The sequence below is a fragment of the Apodemus sylvaticus genome, chromosome 15, assembly GCF_947179515.1.
Source record: "Apodemus sylvaticus chromosome 15, mApoSyl1.1, whole genome shotgun sequence".
Taxonomy (NCBI): domain Eukaryota; kingdom Metazoa; phylum Chordata; class Mammalia; order Rodentia; family Muridae; genus Apodemus; species Apodemus sylvaticus.
Window position 1 is genome coordinate 85,676,545 of NC_067486.1, and position 25,244 is coordinate 85,701,788.

Below are 25,244 nucleotides of genomic sequence, written 5' to 3' on the forward strand. Positions count from 1 at the left end.
CATGGACAAATCTAAAGACAGCCCAAAGTACTTCATTATAGCAGTGTTCATCATGTGTATGAGAAAAAAAGCAAGGATGGGACTGGATGCCGCTACCCCAGGCTGCAGAGACAAAGGAGCAGGGATGGGATCTCATTTTCCTCCCATCCTCTCACCACTATAACCTCGGCTTGAAATTTCAAATATGTTTCTTTTGAATACCCAAAGTGGTTCATAGTTAAAGGAGATCCACTGGCGAGAGAATATTTTGCAACTTTGTTGTACTCTAGTCAGTGAAGCGTGAAACTTACCTATGTCTCATGACTTGAAGAAAGTCTTTACTCTTTAACTGTAAGTATAGGCCTGTGATCTCCTCTGCTCGACAAAGTACCACTTCCAGACAAAGTGTCTTCATTACTCCATGAAATTTTGGCAACAGAAAGAACACAGCATTCAAGAACCTGGGTAGGCAGAGAGGTTCATGAGAAGATGGCCACTGATACACTCCCTCACCTCCTACCCATGTGCCATGCCTCCTGTCATTGTCCCTTACCTGTCAGCAAGAGGTGGGAAGCCCTTCACTATTTTGTTTAAGCATACAATAAATTTGTCTTCCATAGTATTTTGATGTTGCTTTAGTTGTTTTACAACCAGTTCACACACCAAGTCTGCTATCACCTGAAAAATTAAGTTTTCTTTCAAACACATAAAAGTAGAACACTAGGTTACATGCTGAAGCCAAAATTTATTTTAATTATTTAAGTTAATCCAAGGTACATGTCCAACACTATGACCTTCACCAAGATTTACATTCAAGAGATAAAACTGAGTGCTAGGAATGGCCACTGGCTTGTAGTAGCCACCAGACAGTCACAAGGTTCCTAGGCCTCGACTCCTACAGTGAATGCGAAAGGCCATACCCGGGGCACTGTGCAATGATCCAATGCCCTGTGCTTCCTTCTGACATAGAAACACTACAAGTAAGAGTCCTCTGAGAAGACATAATTATTTTTCGTCTAGTGTTTATCAAATACAATTTAAGATGCATTTATGTTAGGTGCCTTGATCAAGTACTCACATTGAATTCTCGTTCAACAGACCTGATCACTGTCTTCCTGCACGGATCACAGTCTCTTCATCCTTCATCACTAACAGTTACATATTCACTTGTTACTGTCTGTCCCTGACCTGTTGTAGCTCTCTCAGAGCAGAGACAGGCCTATCTGTTTCCTGCTGTGTTTCTAGGGTATGGAACCAACATGAAAGATTTCAAAAGAAAGTACTCAGTGTGGACAACGTACTCAAGGAAGACTGGTCAAAAGTTATGAAAATACTCATTTCAGAGGTGTTTGCCCACAGATACAAAAGATCATTACAATAGTTTAAAAGCATATAGGTTAAATGGATAGTTTTTCAAGACAAATTTACTTCTACTTGAGACTATTTAAAAATTATGTTCAGCTCTTCCTCCACCACCACTGCCCCATTCCTTCCAATATAGTAGACCCGTGACAATTCTGACATGAGGAAGATCCTACTTCCTGATACTTTCTAGAGAACTGGCAGCAGCAGGGCATTTGGTAAGAACCACCCCTCCACCTCTAGAGGCCCAAAGATAATCTTTCACCAAACCCAATAGAAGATAGCTACACAACAAGAATTTCACCTTTAACTAAGAAGATAACAGTAAGCAACAATCACTTTTCCTTAATATCTCTTAATATCAATGATCTCAATTTCCCAATAAAAAGACATAGACTAACAGACTGGATACATAAACAGGAACCAATATTTTGCTGCATACAAGAAGCCCACCTCAGTGACAAAGACAGTCACCATTCTAGAGTAAAAGGTTGGAAAACAGTTTTCCAACAAAATGGTCCCAAGAAACAAGCTGGAATGGCCATTCTTATATCAGATAAAATTGACTTTCAACCAAAAGTTGTTAAAAAAAGATAAGGAGGGACACTTCATACTGGTCAAAGCAAAAAGTCTACCAAGATGAACTCTCAATTCTGAACATCTATGCTCCGAACCCAAGGGCACCCACATTCATAAAAGACACCCAAATTAATAAAATCAGAAATGAAAAGGGAAACATAAGAACAGAAACTGTGGAAATTCAAAAAATCATCAGATCCTACTACAAGAGTTTATACTCAACAAAGTTTGAAAATGTGGATGAAATGGACAACTTTCTAGATTTATACCAGGTGCCAACGTTAAAACAGGATCAGAAAAACCATCTAAATACTCCCATAAGTCCTGAGAAAATAGAAGCTTTCCTTAATAGTCTCCCATTTAAAAAAAAAAAAAAAAAAAAAAAAGCCCAGGACCAGATGGATTTAATGGGGAATTATATCAGATCTTCAAAGAAGAGCTAATACCAATACTCTTCAAAAACCCAAGGAACATGACCCAACTCATTCTATGAAGCCACAATAACTCTTATACCTAAACCAAAGACCAAACAAGGAAGGAGAACTTCAGACCAATCTCCCTCATGAACATAGATGCAAAAATACTGAACAAAATTCTGGCCAACCGAATCCAAGAATGCATCCAAACTGTAATTCACCACAATCAGGTAGGCTTCATCCCAGGGATGCAGGGATGGTTCAATATATGGAAATCCATCAATGTAATCCACTACATAAACAAACTAAAGGGAAAAAAAAACCCACATGGTTATTTCATTAGATGCTGAAAAGACCTTTGACGAAATCCAGCATCCCTTCATGATAAAAGTCTTAGAGAGATAGGGAATTCAAGGCCCATAGCTAAACATAGTAAAAGCAGTATACTGTAAACCGGTAGCCAACATCAAGTTAAACTGAGTGAAACTTGAAGCAATCCCACTAAAATCCGGGACCAGACAAGGCTGCCCACTCTCTCCCTATCTATTCAGTATAGTACTTGAAGTCCTAGCCAGAGCAATCAGACAACAAAAGGAGGTCAAAGGTATACAAATTGGAAAGGAAGAAGTCAAAATATCACTATTTGCAAATGATATGATAGTAAACTTAAAGGACCCCAAAACCTCTACCAGACAACTCCTAAAGCTGATAAACAACTTCAGCAAAGTGGATGGATATAAAATTAACTCAAGCAAATCAGTAGCCTTCCTCTACTCAAAGGATAAACAAGATGAGAAAGAAATTAGGGAAATAGCACCCTGAAAGATCTGTATGAGAGGAACTTCAAGCCTCTGAAGAAAGAAATTGAAGAAGATATCAGAAGATGGAAAGATCTCCCATGTTCATGGATTAGCAGGATCAATATAGTAAAAATGGCCATCTTGCCAAAAGCAATGTACAGATTCAATGTAATCCCCATCAAAATCCCAAATCAATTCTTCATAGATCTAGAAAAAGCAATCCTCAAATTTATCTGGAATAACAAAAAATCCAGGATAGCAAAAACTATTCTCTACAACAAAAGATCTCCTGCAAGAATAACCATCCCTGACCTCAAGCTCTACTACAGAATAATAGTGATAAAAACTATTTGATATTGGTATGGAGACAGGCAGGAAAATCAATGGAATAGAATTAAAAACCCAGAAAAAAAACCACACACCTATACTCACTGGATATTTGACAAAGGAGTTAAAAACATCCAGTGGAAAAAAGACAACATTTTTAACAAATGGTGCTGGATCAACTGGAGGTCAGCAAGCAGAAAAATGCAAATCGACCCATCCTTATCTCCTTGTACAAAGCTCAAGGCCAAGTGGATCAAGGACCTACACATAAAACCAGACACACTGAAGCTTATAGAGGAGAAAGTGGGGAAGAATCTTGAACACATGGGCACAGGGGAAAATTTCCTGAACAGAATACTCATGGCTTATGCTCTAAAAACAAGAATCAACAAATGGGACCTCATAAAACTGCAAAGCTTCTGTAAGGCAAAGGACATAGTGAATAAGACAAAACAGGGCAACCAACAAATTGGGAAAAGATCTTTACCAGTCCTATTATCCCTCTGTCAGAGGGATGGTAAAGACCTTTACCATCCCTCTGACAGAGGGATAATATCCAATGTATACAAAGAACTCATGAAGATAGTCTCCAGAGAGTCAAATAACCCTATTAAAAATGGGGTACAGAACTAAACAGGGAATTCTCAACTGAGGAAACTCAAATGGCTCTAAAGAACCTAAAGAAATGTTCAGCATCCTTAGTTATCAGGAAAATGCAAATCAAAACAACACTGAGATTTTATCTACCTCATACTGGTCAGAATGGCTAAAATGAAAAACTCAGGGTACAGCAGATGCTGGAGAGGATGTGGGGAAAAAGGGACACTTCTCCATTGTTGGTGGGATTGCAAGCTGGGAAAACCAGTCTGGAAATCAGATTGGCAATTTCTCAGAAAATTAGACATAGTGCTACCTGAGGACCCAGCTCTACCACTTCTGGGCATATACCCAGAAGATGCTCCTACATGTAATAAGGACACATGCTCCACTATGTTCATAGCTGCTTTATTTATAATAGCCAGAAGCTGGAAAGAACCCAGATGTCCTTCAACAGAGGAATGGATACAGAAAATGTTGTATATACACACAATGGAGTACTATTCAGTTATTAAAACCAATGAATTCATGAAATTCTTAAGCAAATGGATGGAACTAGAAAGTGTCATCCTGAGCGAGGAAACCCAATCACAAAAGAACACACATGGTATGCACTTACTGATATGTGAATGTTAGCCCAAAAGCTCAAAATAAACAAGTTACAATTCACACAGCACAGGAAGCTCAAGAAGAAGGAGGACTTAAGTGAGAATGTTGTGGTTCCTCTGCGAAAGGGAACAAAATACTCACGGGAACAATAAGGGAGACAAAGTGTGGAGCAGAGACTGAAGTAAAGGGCACCCAGAGACTGCCCTTCCTGGGGATTCATCCTATAAATAGTCACCAAACCCTGACACTACTATGGATGATAAGAAGTGTATACCAAAAGGAACATGCCATGGTTGCCTCTGAAGGAGCCCTGCCAGAGCCTTCCACGGGGATATGGATCAGATACGACAGGGGGAGACCCCCTGAAGAACTAGAAATGTTCAAGAGAATTAACCAGGACAGGTAAAGATAATTTGTGCCATCCTTCACATGGCACGAATGAAGACTTATAATTAGCCATTATTAAAATTAACTCATAATAGGCAGCTGTCTTTCACATGCTCAAACAAGGAGCAGAATTTCATTCTTAACTGATCTGTGCATCCCGAACAATCCATACGAATAGTACTTAATGGTACTAAAATTTTTGTTGTGAGATTAATATATTGCAGAACGTACAGCTTTGGTGAGATTCATCCTCAGAGATGCTGAACTGACCGGCTTGGACCCGATAATCGTGGGTTCCAGGTCATCCTGCCTCATTCAACATTTCAGATGGATCTATTCTGAACTTCAGTCAATCCCTGAGCCTTCTAAGCACACAGAGACTGGATAACAGATGCTAAAGCTTAAATCTAACCAAATTTTCAAAATTTCCTCCCCACCCCTTTAAAGAATTTTTCGTTGCCCGTATTCAGCTGGGACGAAGTTATGGAGAGTTGTCAGCCCAATTCCCTGGTTTGGGGACCTGGTTTGGTTTCTATAATTTTACAAATTATAGAAAAATGTCCAATTTAAGGGATAATTTTGGAATGGTCATAATTTGAATAAAGAGGGATTAGGTGGAATTGATTGTGTATCCATAACTTTAACTGATAGAAAGCTTTATAATTGATTGAAAGTTGAAGTTGTAATTTCTTATATTGGTACAGAATTTATTTTGATTCAGATTTAAGGTTCTCATTGGTATGAATTTCTTATACGGGTATAAAATTTGAGATTAATATTGTTACTCTTAGCTAGACATTGTGCCTATACAACTCATTTAAAAATACAAAGCTTAGATGCAGTCCTTCTAATAACTGCTACTACAAACTGTTTTTAGATGATTAAGCAATATGAGTTAAGGGCCTGATAGCAATCTCTAATTATGTTAGATTGTGATTCAATTAAAGCGTGTTTTCCATACATATCAATTAGAAATAACGAAGAGTAGTTAGTTAAGGTTTATATTTCCATATATATATTCTTCAAAAACATCAGAAATCCACAGAATTTAATGCTATTAATCATTTGACAGTGAGACACACCTGCTCCTGACAGCACCCCCTGCTTGGTTCAAAGAAGGAATTGAGCGTCTTCCCCTCCAGGCAAGGCTGCTTAACATGGCAACACTGGGCAAAAATTGACTATTTCATCTACAAACAAAATACTTTTCAGGAAAAGGACACATTATGCAAAATAATCAGCTATTGGCTCTACCAAGCAGGCCTTAATAATTCTGTTCTGCAAAGGTCTGACAGATGATCCTGGGCCAGAATGCTGAAGACTGATGCTCCAACATTTTCAGGAATTAGGGAGCTGTACAGGTAGTCAGGTGTTTGTGTTTCTTATATATCCAGGTAATGTTTAAGTCATTCTTAGAGTTCTGATGGGGCTGAAAACTAGTTTAAGTCTCATAATTATAGTCAAGTTGTTTAACATTCAGAGAGAGGCTATAGAGTAGAAGATATGGTTTCCGATAGCGTTACAGGCTAAAATATAAACATAATCCAGGGACAGATCCACTTAGGAATGGTGGTAGAGTACTTCATCTAATTGACAAATATAATGGACTGGATGTCATTTGTATATCATACTGTGTAATTTACATGATTATTATACTTTTGTTCAATTTATGTCTGGGAGAAGAGGTTTTTTAAATATTTTATTAGACAAAAAAGGTGAGGTGTAGGGGCAGTTCTGATGCTAAGATCCTGTCCCCCAAGTGGTTTTTGGTCTGTCAGTAAAGAAAGCCATGGGCCAATTGCTGGGTGGAAGGTATAGGTGGAACTTCCGCATCCCTGGAGGAAAAGGGAGACAGAAAGAAAGAGGTTGACCATGCTTTGGAGAGAGAAGAGCCAGGCAACCATGTGAGATCTTGGGATGAGTAGTGGGCTGTGGCTGCTATAGGAGGGTGGTCAGAAATGTTTAGCACTGACCAAATAAAGTTAGGGCAGGTGGGAGGAATGGATCAAAGAGTAATGATAAGGGCACATTTTGCAAGTGGGAGATAGTAGTGCACAGCAATTGTGTCAAGAAGGCAAGTTGAAAAGGAACAAGTGGTTCCACTGCCTGGCCTTTCTGCTACGGCAGACTCTCGGTGGGTCTGCTACAGTGAAGCCACCATCTCCTGATCCATCGGAGATAACAGGCTGCACTCAGAGCAGTTGGATGTGGAGAGATCTGAGAGCACAGAGAGAACTGGAATCCCAGGAGTACAGATAAGCCACAGTCAGAGGCAGCAAGACCAACTAACACTGGAGATAATCAGATGGCAAAAGGCAAATGCAAGAACATTACCAAGAGAAACCAAGGCAACATGGCACCATCTGAACCAAGTTCTCCCACAACAGCAAGTCCTGGGTACCCCATCACACCAGAAAAGCAAGATCTGCATTTAAAAATCACATCTTACGATGCTGATAGATGACTTCAAGAAGGACATAAAGAACTCCCTGGAAGAAATACAGGAGAACATGGGTCAACAGGTAGAAGCCCTTAAATAGGAAACACAAAAATCCCTTAAAGACTTACAGGAAAATACAAACAAGAGAAGGAATGGAAAAAAATTCCAAAAATGGAAGTAGAAACAACAAAGAAATCACAAGAGAGACAACTCTGGAGATAGAAAACCTTGGAAAGAAATCAGGAGTCATAGATGCAAGCATCAACAACAGAATACAAGAGATAGAAGAAAGAACTTCAGGTGCTGAAGAAAACACTGTCTCAACAGTCAAAGAAAATGCAAAATGCAAACCAAATGCATGCAAATGAAAAATGTAACCCAAAATATCCAGGAAACCTAGGACACAATGAGAAGACCAAATCTAAGGATTATTTATAGGTATACAAGAGAGCAAGGACTTTCAACTTAAAGGGCCAGAAAATATCTTCAGCAAAATTATAGAAGAAAACTTCCCTAACCTAAAGAAAGAGATGTGCATGAACATACAAGAAGCACAGAACTCCAAACAAACTGGACCAGAGCAAAATTTCCTCCTGTCACATAATAAACAAAACAGCAAAGGGACTAAACAAAAAAGGGATATTAAAAGAAGTAAAGGGAAAAAGGGCAAGTAACATATAAAGGCAGACCTACCAAAATTATACCAGACTTCTCACCAGAGACGATGAAAGCTAGAAGATCCTGGGCATATGTCATACAGACCCTAAGAGAACATACATGTCAGTCCAGGCTGTTATACCCAGCAACACTCTCAATTATCACAGAGGAGAAATCAAGACATTCCATGACAAAATCAAATTTACACAATATCTTTCCACAAACCTAGCTCTACAAAGGATAATGGGTAGAAAATACCAACACAAGGTGGGAAACTACACCCTAGAAAAAGCAATAATGTAATCTTTCAACAAACCCAAAAGAAGATAGCCACACAGAATTCCACAATGAAAATAACAGGAAGTAACAATCACTTTTCCTTAATATCTCTTAACATCAATAGACTCAATTCCCCAATAAAAAGACATAGACTAACAGACTGGATATGTAAACAGGACCCAACATTTTTCTGCATACAAGAAACCTATCTCAGTGACAAAGACAGTCACTAATTCAGAGTCAAAGGTTGGAAAACAATTTTCCAAGCAAATGGTCCCAAGAAACAAGCTGGAGTGGCCATTCTTGTATTGGATAAAATTGACTTTCAACCAAAAGTTGTCAAAAAAGATAAGGAGAGACACATCACACTGGTGAAAGGAAAAATTGACCAAGATGAACCCTCAATTCTGAACATCTATACTCCAAATGGAAGGGCACCCACATTCATAAAAGAAACTTTACTAAAGCTCAAAGCACACATTGCACACCACACAATAACAGCGGGAGACTTCAACACCCCACTCTCAGCAATGGACAGATCAGGGAAAGAGAAAGTAAAGAGAGACACAGTGAAACTAACAGAAGTTATAAACCAAACGAATCTAACAGATATTTATAGAACATTCCACCCTGAAGCAAAAGAATATTCTTCTTGTCAGCACCTCATGGTACCTTCTCTAAAACTAACTATATAACTGGTCACAAAACAGGCCTCCACAGATACAGGAATACTGTGGTAATTCCATGCACCCTATCAGATCACCATTGCCTAAGGCTGGTCTTAAGTTCAAATAAAACCAACAGAAAACACACATACATGGACGTTGAACAATGTTCTACTTAATGATAACTTGGTCAAGGAAGAAATAAAGAAAGAAATTAAAGACTTTTTAGTATTTAATGAAAATGAAGACCCATCATTACCAAAACTTACAGGACACAATGAAAGCAGTGCTAAGAGTAAAACTCATAGTGCTAAGTGCATCCAAAAAGAAAATGGAGAGAGCTTACACTAGCAGCTTGACAACACACCTGAAAGCTCTAGAACAAAAAGAAGCAAATGCACTCATAAATGGCAGGAATTAATCAAACTCAGGGCTGAAATCAACCAAATAGAAACAAAAACAGCTATACAAAGAATCAACAAAACCAGGAGCTGGTTCTTTGAGAAAATCAACAAGATAGATAAACCCTTATCCAGACTAACCAGAGGACACAGAGGCACTACCCAAATTAATAAAATCAGAAATGAAAAGGGAGACATAATAACACTAACTGTGGAAATTCAAAAAATAATCAAATCCTAAAAACTTATACTCAACAAAATTGGAAAATCTGGAAGAAATGGACAATTTTCTAGACACATACCAGGTGCCAATGTTAAAACAGGATCAGAAAAACCATCTCAATAGCCCCATAAGTCCTGAGGAAATAGAAGCAGTTATTAACGGTCTCTCAAACAAAAAATGCCCAGGACCAGTGGGTTTAGTGGGGAATTCTATTAGACTTTTAAAGAAGACCTAATACTGATACTCTTCAAACTATTCCACAAAATAGAAAAACAAAGAATACTACCCAATTCATTCTATGAAGCCACAATAATGCATATACCCAAACCAAACAAAGACCAAATGAGGAAACAGAACTTCAGACCAATTTCCTTTTTGAACATTGATGCAAAAATATTCAATAAAATTCTTGCCAACCAAATCCAAGAACACATCGAAACAGAGATGGGGAAGAGACTGAAGGAAAGGCCACCTAGACAGAGACTGTCCTACCTGGGGATTCATCCTATAAACAGTCACCAAACTCAACACTATTGTGGATGCCAAGAAAGGAGCCTGATATGGCTGTCTCCTGAGGGGCCCTGCCAGAGCCTTATAAATACAGATGCTAGGAGCCAACCATTGGACTGAGCGTGGGGTTCCCAATGGAGGAGCTGGAGGGATGACTAGAGGAGCTGAAGGGGTTTGTAGCCTTATGATGCAAATAAAGGCAAAGAAAGAATATATATGAAGAAAGATGATGTCAGCCAACCAGAACCCCCCCACCCCAGGGCTCCCAGGGACTAAGCCATCAACGAAGGGGTACACATGGTTCCGGCCACAATTGTGGCGGAGGAATGCCTTGTCAGGCATCAGTGGGAGGAGACCTATGAAGGCTTGATAGATGCCCCAGAGTGGTAAAATCGAAGGGGGTAGGTGGGAGTGGGTTGGGTGGAGAGGCATCTTTTTGGTGGCAGGGGGTGGGAGGATGGGTTGGGGGTTTTCTGGGGTGGGGAAAAACTTGGAAGGGGTATAATATTTGAAATGTAAATGAAGAATATATTTAAGAAAAAAAGAAAAAAGGAAAGGAACAAGTTTGGGGGTATGTCTTTTATTCGTGGACTCCCGGGAAGCTGGAAGGGCACTGGTTATGTGGCCCCTTCTCAGAGCTTAGGAGGGACAGCAAAAAGCTAGGTAACAGTGGACACACAAACGGTTTAAAATTGGTAAGTCACAAAACAAAATGAATACAGAAGAATGAAGAATGAGAGGGGGGAGAGAGAGAGGGAAAGAAGAGAGAGAGAGAGAGAGAGAGAGAGAGAGAGAGAGAGAGAGAGAGAGAGAGAGAGAATTGTAGCAAGGGTGGAAGGTAGACCAACGTAATAAGAGTGGTAAGCGTACAAGGTGCACAGGTGAAACTGTTGTTCTAAAAAGGAAATAAAAGTTAAAAATAAGCTTAGAAGTAAAAAAGTAAAGGGGTTGGAGGCTACAGTGCCAAAATAAAGATGAAGCTCCACTTTCCTATGGGTTCGCTTTCCTGGGTTACATATTTACAGTCATGGAAACAGCCAGGGGCCGATTTTCTGGCCTGGCTCCTTCCTGTGCATCCCAACTTGTCCGCAGCACTAAGTGTGTCCTCACCCATCCTGGTGGCACCCACAGCACAGTCTGCACTTCTCTTTAGGAGAGGAACGGGCATGGAGATCCAAATTCAGGGTGGCTAAAGATGGCTTTCACATCTATGAGGCTAGCTAAGGGTGCTCAGGGTGTAACCAGTATCACCGGAGCAGGGCAGAGCGCTGCCCGACCGGTCACATGGTGTGGGAGAAGTGAGCCAACAGCTGACCTGGAGCCATGCCCGGCTAGCCACTGTGCCCCGGGAGCAGCAGCAGCAAGTCACCAGTGTTGAGGCTAGCCACTGTGCCCCGGGTACAGCAGCAGCAACAAGTCACGGCTAGCCACTGTGCCCCGGATGTAGCAGCAGCAAGTCACCAGTGTTGACATGGTTTTGTCCTGTTGGGGCAGGCAGGGATTCCTGGATGATAGACAAATGCTCTTTCCCTCACCCATACCTTAGTCCCTACATACCATCCCACCACAACAGTACTGTGTGGACAGGAGGAGATGCCCTGCACCATAGGATCAAGGTGGACAGAGAGCAGTCACAGTTAAAAGTGCACCATGTAGCACTCACGTGTTTTCTCTCAGTAACATGTTGAAGAATAAGTCCTAAAACTTCTGCTGCGGCTGCATATACTTCTTTATACTTCACAAAGGACATGTTATTGACTAGAGCTTCAAAATACCTATAACAAACAGAGAAAACAAGCATCGAACAGCTCATCCTGATATTTGACACAAAAAAATGTAACAATTCTCCTCCTCATGTTGCATTAGCACGCAAATTGAGATAACATATAAACTGTCACACAAAAATATAGATTAAAATGTGTATGTATACAGATTAGTAGGCTCTGGCTTCCTAACCATAAGAGTCTACCGTCTAGCCTGAGTTCAGCACTGCAGTAAGAGTATACCCTCCACTGCACACAACAGAAAACTGCAGAAAGACAGAGGGACTGCCTAAGACTAGGGCTGCCTGCCACAAGCCACGAACCAGCAACACAACGCGGAGAAAGAGAGGGGTGGTGCTCTGTGCAGAGTGGCACATTAATCCTTGGCCTTCGCAGCCTGCATGGTAACTCCTGGTGATGTTTTCAAGGCTACACTGAAGTACTAGCAGCCTCAGCTCTGAACCCATACTATTTAAAGCGATAGGTACAACAGGTCCAAAGTCCAAGATATGCCAATCAGAATCGAGATTGCTGCCCCCCCCCCCCGCCTCGCCTCATCTCCACCTACAGCCAAGGGATCCAGGAGTACAAGGCTAAACATACAGAACATTATATGGACATCAACTTAAAAAATTCCTCAAGAGCAGGGAAAAAGCCAGGCATGGTAGTGCAGGCCTTTAATCTCAGCATAGGAGGAGAGGCAGAGCTTGGTGAGTTTGAGGTCAGTCTGATCCACAAATCAAGTTCTGATATCTAAAGCTGACAAGAAGAGAAGGAAGAGGAGGAGAAGGAGCAAGAAGAGGAGAGGAGAAGAAAAGACCCAGTATCTTTTGCATAGTTTAAACGATTTTACTATAGCCGCTTTCCTCCCCATATCATATCCCGCCCCATCCTGAATATGTGACTGTCATAATTCAAGACGGAATCACGTGACTGGAGCCTAGAAGAGACTTGCCAATATAGGGGCATCCCCTCCATAGTGAAAACATAGGGCATCCCCTCCATAGTTAAAACATAGGGCATCCCCTCCATAGTGAAAACATAGGGCATCCCCTCCATAGTTAAACATAGGCCATCTCCTCCATAGTGAAAACATAGGGCATCCCCTCCATAGTTAAAACATAGGGCATCCCCTCCATAGTGAAAACATAGGGCATCCCCTCCATAGTGAAAACATAGGGCATCCCCTCCATAGTGAAAACATAGGGCATCCCCTCCATAGTTAAACATAGGGCATCCCCTCCATAGTGAAAACATAGGGCATCCCCTCCATAGTGAAAACATAGGGCATCCCCTCCATAGTGAAAACATAGGGCATCCCCTCCATAGTGAAAACATAGGGCATCCCCTCCATAGTTAAACATAGGGCATCCCCTCCATAGTGAAAACATAGGGCATCCCCTCCATAGTGAAAACATAGGGCATCTCCTCCATAGTGAAAACATAGGGCATCCCCTCCATAGTTAAACCAGTTCAGATCCTCTCACAGAGCCCATGGTGTTGGTAAGTGTCAATGTTTAAAATGCTAGTTTCAAAAATAAGAAGAGGGGCAAATGAGATAGGCAAGTGTGTGAGAAAATTTTCTGTACAAACACAAGGGCTTGAGCACCCACACAAAGCTGGGCACGGCCACCGAGCCTGTAACCTTTGTACTGAGGGCAAATTCAGTCATCTCCAGGAGCTGACTGGCCATCCACGCAGGTTTAGGGAGAGACCCAGGCTCACGGGAACAAGGCAGGCAGAGAGTAATAAAGTAGCTGATGCCTTCCTCTGGCATGTCCGTGGACTCACGGGCAGCTGTGCTCTCCCTCTCTCCCCTCCCCCATACAGAAATTAAAAAGAAAAAACCTAACAACTTCTGTTTATACATATATACAGAACAATTACACTAATTAAAATTGTTTCATTACACTTATGTATTTAGTGTATTTAGGGCACAGCATATGTGTGGAAGTCTGGGAAAAACCTGGGAGAGATGGTGCGCTCCTTCCCTCTCATGGGTTCCAGGGACTGAACTCAACTCATCAGACTTAGCACAAGTACTTTCACCCTTGAGCCTTCTTACTAGTCCCAACTTGTTTTTTAAACTTACATTCCTTCTTCACTCCGGATACATTTTCCCTTTCAAATAGCCTATAAATCCAGCCTTATAATTTTGGGTACAAATATTTTAACATTGGTGTGGTCCCTAGATATATCAATACTACATCTGAAAACCAAATCCAAGAGTTTATGAAATCACCAAGGCAAAGGTGTAGTACTTACATGGCACTCGTTATGTCGCACTTTGGGTCGTAGGGAGGCAAGTTATTAGCTATTACAATGCCTAATAATTGAATTCCTACAGAATTGTCTTTAGAATTAGTGTCCTTATGAGAAAATTTTTCAAATATTAACCTGTAACAGCACAAGGGAGGAAACAAAAAGTTATATAATGAATGGGAAACAGGAAAGTGAGTCATTTTCAAAGGCAGATTTCCAGTTACACAGTCCATGGGACACTTAGCCTTTTCCTACCTCTGAGACCTGCTTCCTAATGCCCACCCGATAGTTCTTACCTATTCTAATTACTTGTCCCAATCTGGTAAGTTAGTACTAACTTTTTAAAAGTTTGAGCTTGCTCCAGGCAAGCCGAAAGCATCACACTAAGCCTTTGGGGGGGTCTCTGGGCTCAGGTAGTACAGGGCACTACACTCCAGGTGTCAGTGGAACATCAGAGAAAAGAGAGGGCTGGAGGACCTGGTGGGGAACACTAGAGGCACTGGGTACCCAGAAATGCTTCTGGTGTCAAACTTTGCAGTGGTGGTTTTATCAGTAGCAAAGCTTACCTTATAAATAGACTCTTTCAAAATTTTACTATAATCATTTTTGGGTTTGGTAACTTTTTTAAAAAAAATTAAATTCCTGATAATTCATATAATTATACTTCCTTGAAGTTACCATTTAAAACTTGGTGCACTTTGACCTTTCTCTAAGCAATTCTGTAAAAACTAGCAAATACATACCTGTAAGGGATGGAAAGACACTCCTTCCAGCATTCAACAAGGGTTTTAATAATTTCAAGGTTGTGTCTAAACACAGCTCTTTTGGGATGGAAGACATGCTTCATTAGAAAATGAAGCAATCGGTTTGCTAACACTTCATCTTTCGGGACGCCCTGAAAACATCGAAGTTCTGTAAGACACGTAACATCCCACTCCGGCAAACATCTCATCCCACCCCCATTTTGTTGTTGTTTTGAAACAGATTTCCATATTGCACAGGCTAGCTTCAAACTTAATACACAGCTGAGGCCGCTCTGACCTACTGGACTATAAGCAGTCACCGTCACACCTGGCCTTGGCAGTGATCCAAATAACCAACTCTACAAGAAACCTAGCATCTTACTGAGGAATCTAGTTGCTGGCTAAACTGTCTATGGTTTTTCTGTGCCGATGACAGACAACATCCTTCCTTGGCAGGTATGGGAGAAATCATGGCTGCTCAGATGTAAGCACAGTTAGTGCATTGTGCTCTCAAAGGGGCTCAGGCCCTGGTTGGCTATGCTCTTCGTAGTATCTGTTCAGAGTCTACTTCCGGTCCTGTCTAGGCACCTCTGGTAAGGCAGGAAGGGACTCCATAAGACTTGTCTCTACTCTATTGTACTTTGGCTCTTAGTCTTTCTTATGCCTCCCTCTCTGAGTCAGTGAAGCTGAAAGAGTCCTCTCTCCAGAGTCCCTAAGCACGGTGCCACCTGACACCTGCTAGGCTCCCGTCCCGTCTGCTCCCTCACCACAGCAGTTACTGAGGCAACACCAGCACTCTTCCCCTTCGCCTGCTACGATGCCAGAGAGTGGTAATCCCACTGTGCAGTGCAGCTGAGCTTCGGATGGCTCTTAAGTTATTCCAACACCCTAATGCACTTCCACGTTATTCACTGGGCTGTTACCTATTTATTACATCAATACCAAGAAATCTAACTTGATTTATTGTGAAATAAACAAAACAAGATCATCCAGACACAATCACATGATAAAGCTACTCAAGTGTATATTAAGGATGATGCATTTGATAAATTTATGTGAAACTCATTGTACACTACCTGAGTTCATGTTTCCAAATCAATAAGTAAAACTCCACAACACCAACCCACTAGGGTGCGCACCACCTACTGCAAGTGTTGCGCAATGGCAGTCACTTGCCAGTCACTGAACAGCTTTACAGATAACAGTTAACACTGAATAAACAGATAACAGTGTGACACTGAATAAACTGTCATATGAGTGCTCCCAAATGCAGGGACCTGAAGCACAGAAGATGTTCTCAATTATAAAGACAATCTTAACTAACCCATTACCTACCTTCCAACCTTTAGCAAGTAAAAACAATAAGATCACCAGCTTACTAAGAAAGGCCAGGCCAATGGGATTACCAAGGTAGATAAAAGAAGATAAAGTCAAGGAGTGATACAGTGGAATGTTGATGCATTACAGTAATATAACTACATCTACAACAGCAACATCACGTCAAGAGAACATTAAGTCATCTGACATCCCCACTGAAGGGCCTCAGAAAAGGAATGATATAGAAGAGATATAGAAGAGATGTAGTGCTCCTTACTGTGGGTGTAGCCAAGCCTGTCCAAGAGAGAATGGTAGCTACTATCTCTACCACCATGTAGTGAATTCCTTCTCCGTTGTTCTCGCAAACGGCCAGCTGGAGCAGGGGGCTGAGCCAGTGCTTTGCATAAGGGCGAAAGACCTGCAGGAAAAATTTAAGTGGCAAGTATGGACAACTGTTCTCAAGACTAAAGTAAAACCCCCTTTGGTTTTTCGAAACAGGGTTTCTCTGTGTAGTCCTGGCTGTCCAGGAACTCACTCTGTAGACTAGGCTGGCCTCGAACTCAGAAATCTGCCTGCCTCTGTCTCCCAAGTGCTGGAATTAAAGGTGTGTCCCACCACTGCCCAGCAAGACTGAAATATTACTAAAAAGTTGTATTCTCCATCAGCTGACATTTTGTGACTTGACATAAAGCTAAAACAGTTGTGACTCCCATTTACCAAACCTAATAAGATTCCGTTTACAGTGAATTATCTCAAGGACTCCTAAATAAATCAATGGAAATAGATTTATAATGGCTCTCACTACTAAAACTCAGTAACTCTCTCCTGAGTGATATGTAGCTATAGAAAAATATTTTATGCACATGCATAAAAACCTGAGAGATAAGGTCATGACAGTGAGATGGCACAAGTGCCTAGTGACCCAGTCTACAGAGAGATGTACACTAGGCCCCGAGGCTTGGCCGGGAAACCCTTGAGGCCCTCACTTCTACTCTGATAAATGCGGTGCAGCAGTTTAAGGGTTTCCTGTCAGCTCCAAGAAATCATCCAATCATGCACGATATAGCAGCTATTAAATAAGCTCTTAGAAGAACAGGAGCCAAAACTCACTTGAGGTCCCAAATATCATGGGCTGAACTGCAAGCCCCCCAAAACCTTTTGCCCCTGAAAGAACATGAACTTTTTGGGAGATGGGGTATTTCTTTATACAGATAATTAAATCAAAGCGAGGCATTAAAGTAGGCTGGAATCCCGTACAGTAAGGAAATTTGGAGACAGAAACACCAAGGAGGAGGTGTGAATGTAAGAACACCAGCTCCATGTGGAGAATGCCTGAGGCCAGTAGTGGGTCAGGGGAGCCAGCCCTGAGAGCATGAGGCCTGGGTTGTCATGAAGAAATTGCATCCAAGGTGGAAGATCTTTTGGTATTGCACCCTGAAATAAAACACAAACTTACTCTGAAAAGGAGTAAAAGGATGTCATATTTTGCTTTTGTAAGACCGTGAGAGAGAGGTGAGGAAGGAAGAACCCAGCTCTTTAATGTGCACCATGGTTTACGCAGAGCATCTGGCTTGCAGAGCAGGGCACAGTGAGCTTGGGGCAGGAGTACTACTGGTAGGGAGCACACATGTCCAGCATATGTTAGATGCAGAAAAACTAATACATTTACCTGCTATCTAGATAAAGATAGCTATTTTAAATATAGTTAATAGGAATATTTTTACTCACTTATCTTTTATATAAACAAGGCTCACAGCCTTGGGAAAGGTGCTATACAGAGTTCACTCCTAATAAAAATAAAATGTTTGACAATAGGATTTTGAAGAAGTGTTTAAATGTGGTTAGTTATGTTCTATTTCTTAAAAGCTTCATTTGCTTTGGTGTTGTCAACGTAGATGGTCAGAACTGCACAGAACAGTTAAGAAATAAAGAAAAAAGTACAATACCTCTTCTGTATTAATAACAAGCTTGGCTAAGAAGAGACGGACATTTAAAGATACTGATGCATTTCCTAGTTTGTCATGAAGAAATTTCATCCAAGGTGGAAGATCTTTTGGTATTGTACCCTGAAATAAAACACAAACTTACTCTGAAAAGGAGTAAAAGAATGTCATATTGTGCTTTTCTAAGAACATGAGAGAGAGGTGAAGAAGGAAGAACAGAGCTCTTCAATGTGCACCACGGCTTAAGCAGGATGAAAAGTTAGTCCTACAGTGACATTAGTGACGACACTGAAAGAAAACGTACGATCGGAGGAAATACCTCTTCTCCCTTAGGTGCAATCACATTTCTCTGCATGTGCTTAATCAAGGATGTCATGGGAGCCATGCATTCGTGTTGATTGAGCTCATCCATCTCTAACTCCATGACGTCATCCTGGGTCATGGAGTCTAGATGCTCCTATGAAGAAGAAGCCAAGCAACGCCACTGTTAAATGTCGGTGGGTTTAACGAGCTCATTTAAAGGGGCAATAGTTTAAAATAAAACAATTTCACTGAAAATAATGATTTGGTAACATAAAAATATGCTTGATATGCTTTAATATAGAACTAAAAAAGTAAACAGAGCTTCAAGTTTTCCTTACATTCCAAGCATATATACCCCTAGTTCCTGTGGTGGTTTGAAAGAAAATGTTCCCCACAGGCTCAAAGGAAGTAGGCCTATTAGGAGGTGTGGGCTTGTTGGAGGAAATATGACAGTCTCCTTCTGCAGCCTGCAGATCAAGATGTACCAGTCTCAGGTCCTTCTCTATCAGCATGCCTACCTGACTGCTGCCCAGCTCTCGGCCATGATGATAACAAACGGAACCTCTTAATCTGTAAGTCAGCCCCAATTAGATGTTTGTCTTCATGGTGTCTCTCCTCAGCAATAAAACCTTAACTAAGACAGCTCCCACCTGTCAAGGCCCTTCCCTGAGGCCATGCCCCAGATGGGCCATGTCTGCAGTCTTCCCTCTGCTGTCTGTAAGGTGACTCTGGTAAGGTCCTAACCTCTATCTGATAAAATCTGATTGCTGAGTTAACAGTGAGAGAACTGCTTAGATCTTGGAAAGTCTCCAAATCAACATTACTATTACAGGGCTACTGAGACTGCAGAAAACCTAATAATTACAAGGTACAACAGTAACTTTCTTTATAAATGTTAACGATACTCTTAAAATGTGAAATGTGATCACCCGTCTCTGTAGATGGCCAGTGGTAGGTTTACGATCTTGAGAACTGTATGAATAGCTCTGAACTCCAGTTGAGAAATCAAACTGACTCATTTCTTCACTTAGGCTACTGTCTGTTGAATACGACAATGAAGACATATAATGAGGACTGCCTGAAAAATAAGCAGAAGGAAATATATTTGTACCCAAATATGGCTAATAAGAAATGTTTCTCAGACCTCAAATAATAACAAAATTAAAAGATAATGCAGCTAAAGCTTTCACCAATCCCATGACTTTCAGTCTGCTGGACAGATCAGCAAATGGAATACAGAAGAGAGTTTCCTTTGCTTTTGCCACCAGTGAACAGTTACTTGGTACACTCACAAAAAAATCTAGTTAAACTGGATTCGGTCTCTGTGTTCACAGCTTTGCAAATTTGGAGCTTGTCTGAACGTGAAACACAGCCCCCAGGAGGCGCTTCGTCTTCCCTGAGTCCAGCTGGAACTGCTCGCACAGCCCCTAAGTCAGCTTTCCTGGGAATTACCTGTGTGTGGCTGCGCAGAATATTAACAATTAAAGAGAGATTTTTGGAAACAAGATTTTGTTCTGTGGCTTCATGCTGGGTTCAGGTCACCTGCAAGTATGCTCCACCGGACTGTTATAAGACCAGTCTCAGAACAGAGTATGAAACACGTGACAGACACGGTGGCCTTCCTGGCCTTTGTGGCCATCAGGCATGGAAAGAATACAAAAATACAGAGGCAAAACTGGATGCAATTTTTAATAATGGTCAGGTTATACATTTTGCCCATCAAATATAACACAACTATAGGAAAAAATACTCCTAAAAATAGCTAATCCAAATTATGCCAGGGATTTAGAAAAGAGGTCCAAATTTTATCTTTAAATCAAAAATAATTAAAGTTATAAAAATAAATAAGCATACAAATACACATCAAAGCAAGGAATATCTGAAAGGACAAAGATCAACTTTAACCAGGGAGGCCAGGCACAGAACATTTGCCAAGTGGATATCAAATATAATGCCCTGAGGCACGTTATTACCCACAGCTGAACTTATTAGAGGGACAGAGCGCGTCTAAGACCCACAGGGACAGATGGGAGTGCTGTGGTACAGGAGTGGAAGGAGCTGCGAGAGCAGCAGGTAGAGCAGGCAGCAGGGCAGAGGCCTTGGGCCCTGCAGTTCTGAGGGAGGTGGAGGTGCTGGGAAGTTTACAAGACAATGGAAAGGACAAGGCCAACAGTTTTTGTTTGTTTGTTTTGTTTTGTTTTTGAGACAAGGTTTCTCTGTGTAGCCTTTATCCTGAAACTCAGTTTATAGACCAGGCTGGCCTCAAACTCAGAGATCCATCTGCCATTTCCTCCTGAGTGCAAGGACTAAAGGCATATGCTACCATGCTGGGTCCAGGGCTTACATTTTAGCACACACCTCTGAATAAATATGTATATGTGAATGAATGTTGGGTCCCAAAGGGGACTGGAACTCCACAGGAAAACCAAGAGTCAACTAAGCTGGACCTTGGGGTTCTCAGAGTCGGACCAACAGAGGACCCAGGCCTCCCCGCTCGTGTGTAGCAGCTTGGCTTTCATGAAGGTCCCTGACAACTGGGGGAGGGGGGGGCCATGCCAAGAGCTGGTGCCTGTATGCAGGGGGGGGGCTATGCCAAGAGCTGGTGCCTGTATGCAGGGGGGGGGGGGCTATGCCAAGAGCTGGTGCCTGTATGCAGGGCATGCTCTACTAGCTGGGCAGCACTGTCTGCCTCAGGGGGGCCATGCCAAGAGCTGGTGCCTGTATGCAGGGGGGGGGGCTATGCCAAGAGCTGATGCCTGTATGCAGGGCATGCTCTACTAGCTGGGCAGCACTGTCTGCCTCAGGGGGGGCCATGCCAAGAGCTGGTGCCTGTATGTGGGGGGGGGGGGGCTATGCCAAGAGCTGGTGCCTGTATGCAGGGCATGCTCTACTAGCTGGGCAGCACTGTCTGCCTCAGTGAGAGAGGAAGTGCCTACCTTCGCAGAAACTTAAAGTGCCAGGGAGACCCTACCTACTCAGAGGAGAAGGGGAAGGGGCATGGGGAAGGACTGTATCTGGGGGTGATCAGGAGGTGGGCAGTGAGGGGGATGTAAAGTTGATAAGTAAAAAAATAAAATTAAAAGAAAAAAGAATGCAATTCATGTTCAAACAAAGAAACACATCAGCTGGGGGGTGGGGGGAGTGAGGCGGAATTACCAAACTAAATTTCAGTGATTTAGAGCATTTATTTATTTATTTATTTAGTCTATGTAGTCCTGGCTGTAGACCAGGCTGGCCTCAAACTCATGGAGATCTACCTGCCTATGTCTCCTGAGTGCAAGGATTAAAGATATGAGTCACTGTCATCCAGCTAAAATATTTTTTATTACAAAACAAATTATTGCTGGACATGGTGGTATACACCTTTAATCACAGCACTATGGAGGCAGAGGCAGGTGAATCTGTGAGTCTACAGCCTGATCTATAGAATGAAATACAGGGCAACCTGCAACCTATATACTGAGACCATGTCTGAAAGAAAGAAAGAAAGAAAGAAAGAAAGAAAGAAAGAAAGAAAGAAAGAAAGAAAGAAAGAAAGAAAGAAAGAAAGAAAGAAAGAAAGAAAGAAAGAAAGACGGAAGGAAGGAAGGAAGGAAGGAAGGAAGGAAGGAAGGAAGGAAGGAAGGAAGGAAGGAAGGAAGGAAGGAAGGAAGGAAGAAAAGAAAGAAGGAAGGAAAAGAGAAAAAATCTGAATAATTATTATTATGTGTTTTCATGAGGTGTTTATGTGGGGGGGCATGTGTGTGTCACAGTGTGTGAGTGAGGGCAGAGACATCTTTTTGGAGAAGGCTCTCTCCTTCCACCTTAGAGACAGGGTCTCTTGTTTCTGCTGCTGCACGGCACACGGCATGCTAGCTGGCCTGTGAGTTCCTGTGTGATGATGTCATCTCGCTGCGTGACGATGTCATCTTGCTGTATGAGAGCTGGGATTGCAGCTATGCACCACTGCACCCAGCTTTTTTATACAGGTTCCAGGGTTTAACCTCAAGTCATGAAGTTTATGTAGCGAGAGCTGCTTATCTACTAAGCCCATCTTGCTGGGCACTATTTTTTCATTTTCATAAACAAGTATCAAATTCTAGAAGCCTTCTAAATCATCCTCAAAGTGTCCTACCTGAAACCCCATTTGCTGCATCCCTGGCCTCTTTCCTAATTTCAATGTACTTTTTCTTTCTTTCCATAGGAACCTATTAGAAAAACAAACAATTTACAATGTTTTAGAGTCACAGTCACATCTTTTCTGCTTTAGTAGTAATCAAGATTCCCCTTCTCCCATTACAAACTAAAAAAAGACATTTTTGTGAATTTAAAAGTATTTAAAACCATACTTTAAAAGGAATGTGTATGTATTTGGCAGGTACAACTTTCCCAACGATTCCCTTGAACCTAACAAAAACACACTGAGCTTGAGTGTCATTCTCTGCGTTCACAGGCCTATATTATAGGGTTTTCACCTGACTTTTGAGCCTGTTTCGCAACTGTCCAGCTATGGACAGTTGTATGTGCAGGTACAACTATATAGCTATGATGTACTACGGCACCTTACAGTGCTTTGCAAGGTAGCACGGCAAGTGTCCATGCATAGATATGGACAGCTGTTGTTTTCTTTTCTTTTCTTTTTTTTTTTTTTTTTGCTTTTTTTTTTATTCGATATATATTTTATTTACATTTCAAATGATTTCATTTTCATTTTTTCAACATATGCTCAGGGAAAGAAACGTTCCATTCTTATCCCCAAAGAGCATAGTCAAGGGCATGGATGAGACACCATCACATGGTCAGGTTGACAGCCGTGTGGGGACTGGGCAGCCATGGGATGCAGGCTTAGTGCTTTACCCACCTTCCCATTTTCAGTGGGACGGGAAGTGAAAGCAGCAGCTATGGTCTCACCTATGGCTGAGGCTACAAGCACGGCCTAGGTCAGACCAGATGTGTCCCACCCGCTGGAGCCCATCTTCAGGCTACTCCTGACTTCCCACCGTCCAGGCCACCTAACCAGGGCCAGATTCATCAGCATAAATCTTAATTATTTGATCGGAGAAAGTTACTCAGAAATCAGTTTCCTACGGGGCTGGAGATATGGCTCAGCGGTTAAGATCACTGACTGCTCTTCCGAAGGTCCTGAGTTCATATCCCAGCAACCACATGGTGGCTCACAACCATCCGTAATGAGATCTGACACCCTCTTCTGGGGTGCCTGAAGACAGCTACCGTGCACTCACATATAATAATAAATAAATCGTTAAAAAAAAAGAAAGAAATCAAGTTCCTTTAATTGGCTCCATCTTTCTTTCACAATCAAGAGAAGGGACAACCAAATGCTGTTATAGCATGTGAGGGGACATTTCAAACTTCCAACTGCTACACTTTATAGCTGCCAGTTTTAACATAAAACTGCCTGTTTTGTGGAGTTGAGAGCAAATGAATACTTAAACATGTTCAAAATAATATGTGCTTTTCTCTACAAACATTTGCTAATATTTTTAACTTAGGAACAATATTGAAAACTTTACTTACCTCAACTTCTATAGGAAATGTATAGCAACGTTTCAGGTCTATCAAATTTTCAAAAATAAACAAGTTCTATAAAAAGAAAAACATATATGAAAATACCTGACTTCATGACTAACTACTGAAGAATAATTCTACTTGATCAGTCACAGAAGATGGGGTGTGAATCAATTGGTGGCATCTGCCTAGCACTTTCAAGACTCCAGGCTATCCTCAGCATCACATGAACAGGGCACAGTGACAGACACTAGTAACCTCTTGGGAGGCGGAGGTCAGGAAACCAGAAAGCTACACAGTGAATTAGAGGCAAGCCTGGGACACATAAGAATCTGCCTCAAAGATGCTCATTTCTATCCCAAATCCTTTCTCCACCCCCAAATTATAAAGCACTTTAGAGCCAATACCACTATATTTAATATTATAGGAAGTGGAAAATATGGTATAAATGTAATTGCTAAGTTTTGAAATGTTGAAATCCTACAAGTCAGTCAGCCACAGGGACAGTCCCTGGGAACACTCACCTTTTCTGGTTTTTCACTAAATAAAAAACCTTGGTAAAATTTCAGCTCATTGAAGACGCGGCTTATCAGAGAAATAGCACAGTTGTATGCTGCACAATGATAGAGTCTTCTCTTCTCCAGCAACTGGCTCTCCCCAACCATGTTCTCTGTAAATGCATCATGGCACAACCTGCAGGGGAGATTCAAGCTGTACTTCAACTTATTTTATGTGGACATTGAGGCTTGAATCAATAATGTTTACACAAGCAGATCTAATTCAGTTCAGCGAACCTCAAGTGTCATGCTTCTGGCAGCACTAGGAACATACAAACAAGCACATTAGCATCTCCTAGCACATACCTGATAACAGTGTTCAGTGCGACAGCAAGCAACCTCGAGATAGGGAAGCAAGGATATGAACAAACAGCCCAACCTACGGTTCTAACAAAAGATTTACGGGGAAAAATCCTGAGCTAAGGTTTATTTATTGTGGCTTTGTTTGTTTGTTTGTGGAGGAGGTAGGGAGGTTTTGAACAGAAAGGGCCTCCTGTGTTGCTTGGGTCAGGGGGTGGCAAGAAGAATTGTTCGTTCCTGTGATCAAGAGTCCCCTTATCTATGTAAGAGTCCCAAGAAAAACTAGGACCCCAGATGCATGCCCCATGCATGGCTTA

General features: G+C 41.6%; 1 protein-coding gene across 4 annotated transcripts in view; it reads right to left on the reverse strand.

Moving 5' to 3' along the window:
• The window catches only part of Prkdc (protein kinase, DNA-activated, catalytic subunit), a 210,698-nt gene that overhangs the window by 80,580 nt on the left and 104,874 nt on the right, over positions 1-25,244 (reverse strand). For all 4 annotated transcript variants that reach the window (XM_052158779.1, XM_052158780.1, XM_052158781.1 and 1 more), the window contains exons 43-54: positions 24,595-24,763; positions 24,080-24,145; positions 22,677-22,749; positions 19,492-19,640; positions 18,579-18,716; positions 18,263-18,382; positions 16,594-16,734; positions 15,000-15,151; positions 14,260-14,391; positions 11,895-12,006; positions 533-657; positions 291-440 (exon numbers count right to left, since the gene is read on the reverse strand). In XM_052158779.1, the coding sequence (XP_052014739.1) occupies positions 291-440; positions 533-657; positions 11,895-12,006; positions 14,260-14,391; positions 15,000-15,151; positions 16,594-16,734; positions 18,263-18,382; positions 18,579-18,716; positions 19,492-19,640; positions 22,677-22,749; positions 24,080-24,145; positions 24,595-24,763 (1,527 nt within the window). The remainder of the gene's footprint in view (positions 1-290; positions 441-532; positions 658-11,894; positions 12,007-14,259; positions 14,392-14,999; positions 15,152-16,593; positions 16,735-18,262; positions 18,383-18,578; positions 18,717-19,491; positions 19,641-22,676; positions 22,750-24,079; positions 24,146-24,594; positions 24,764-25,244) is intronic.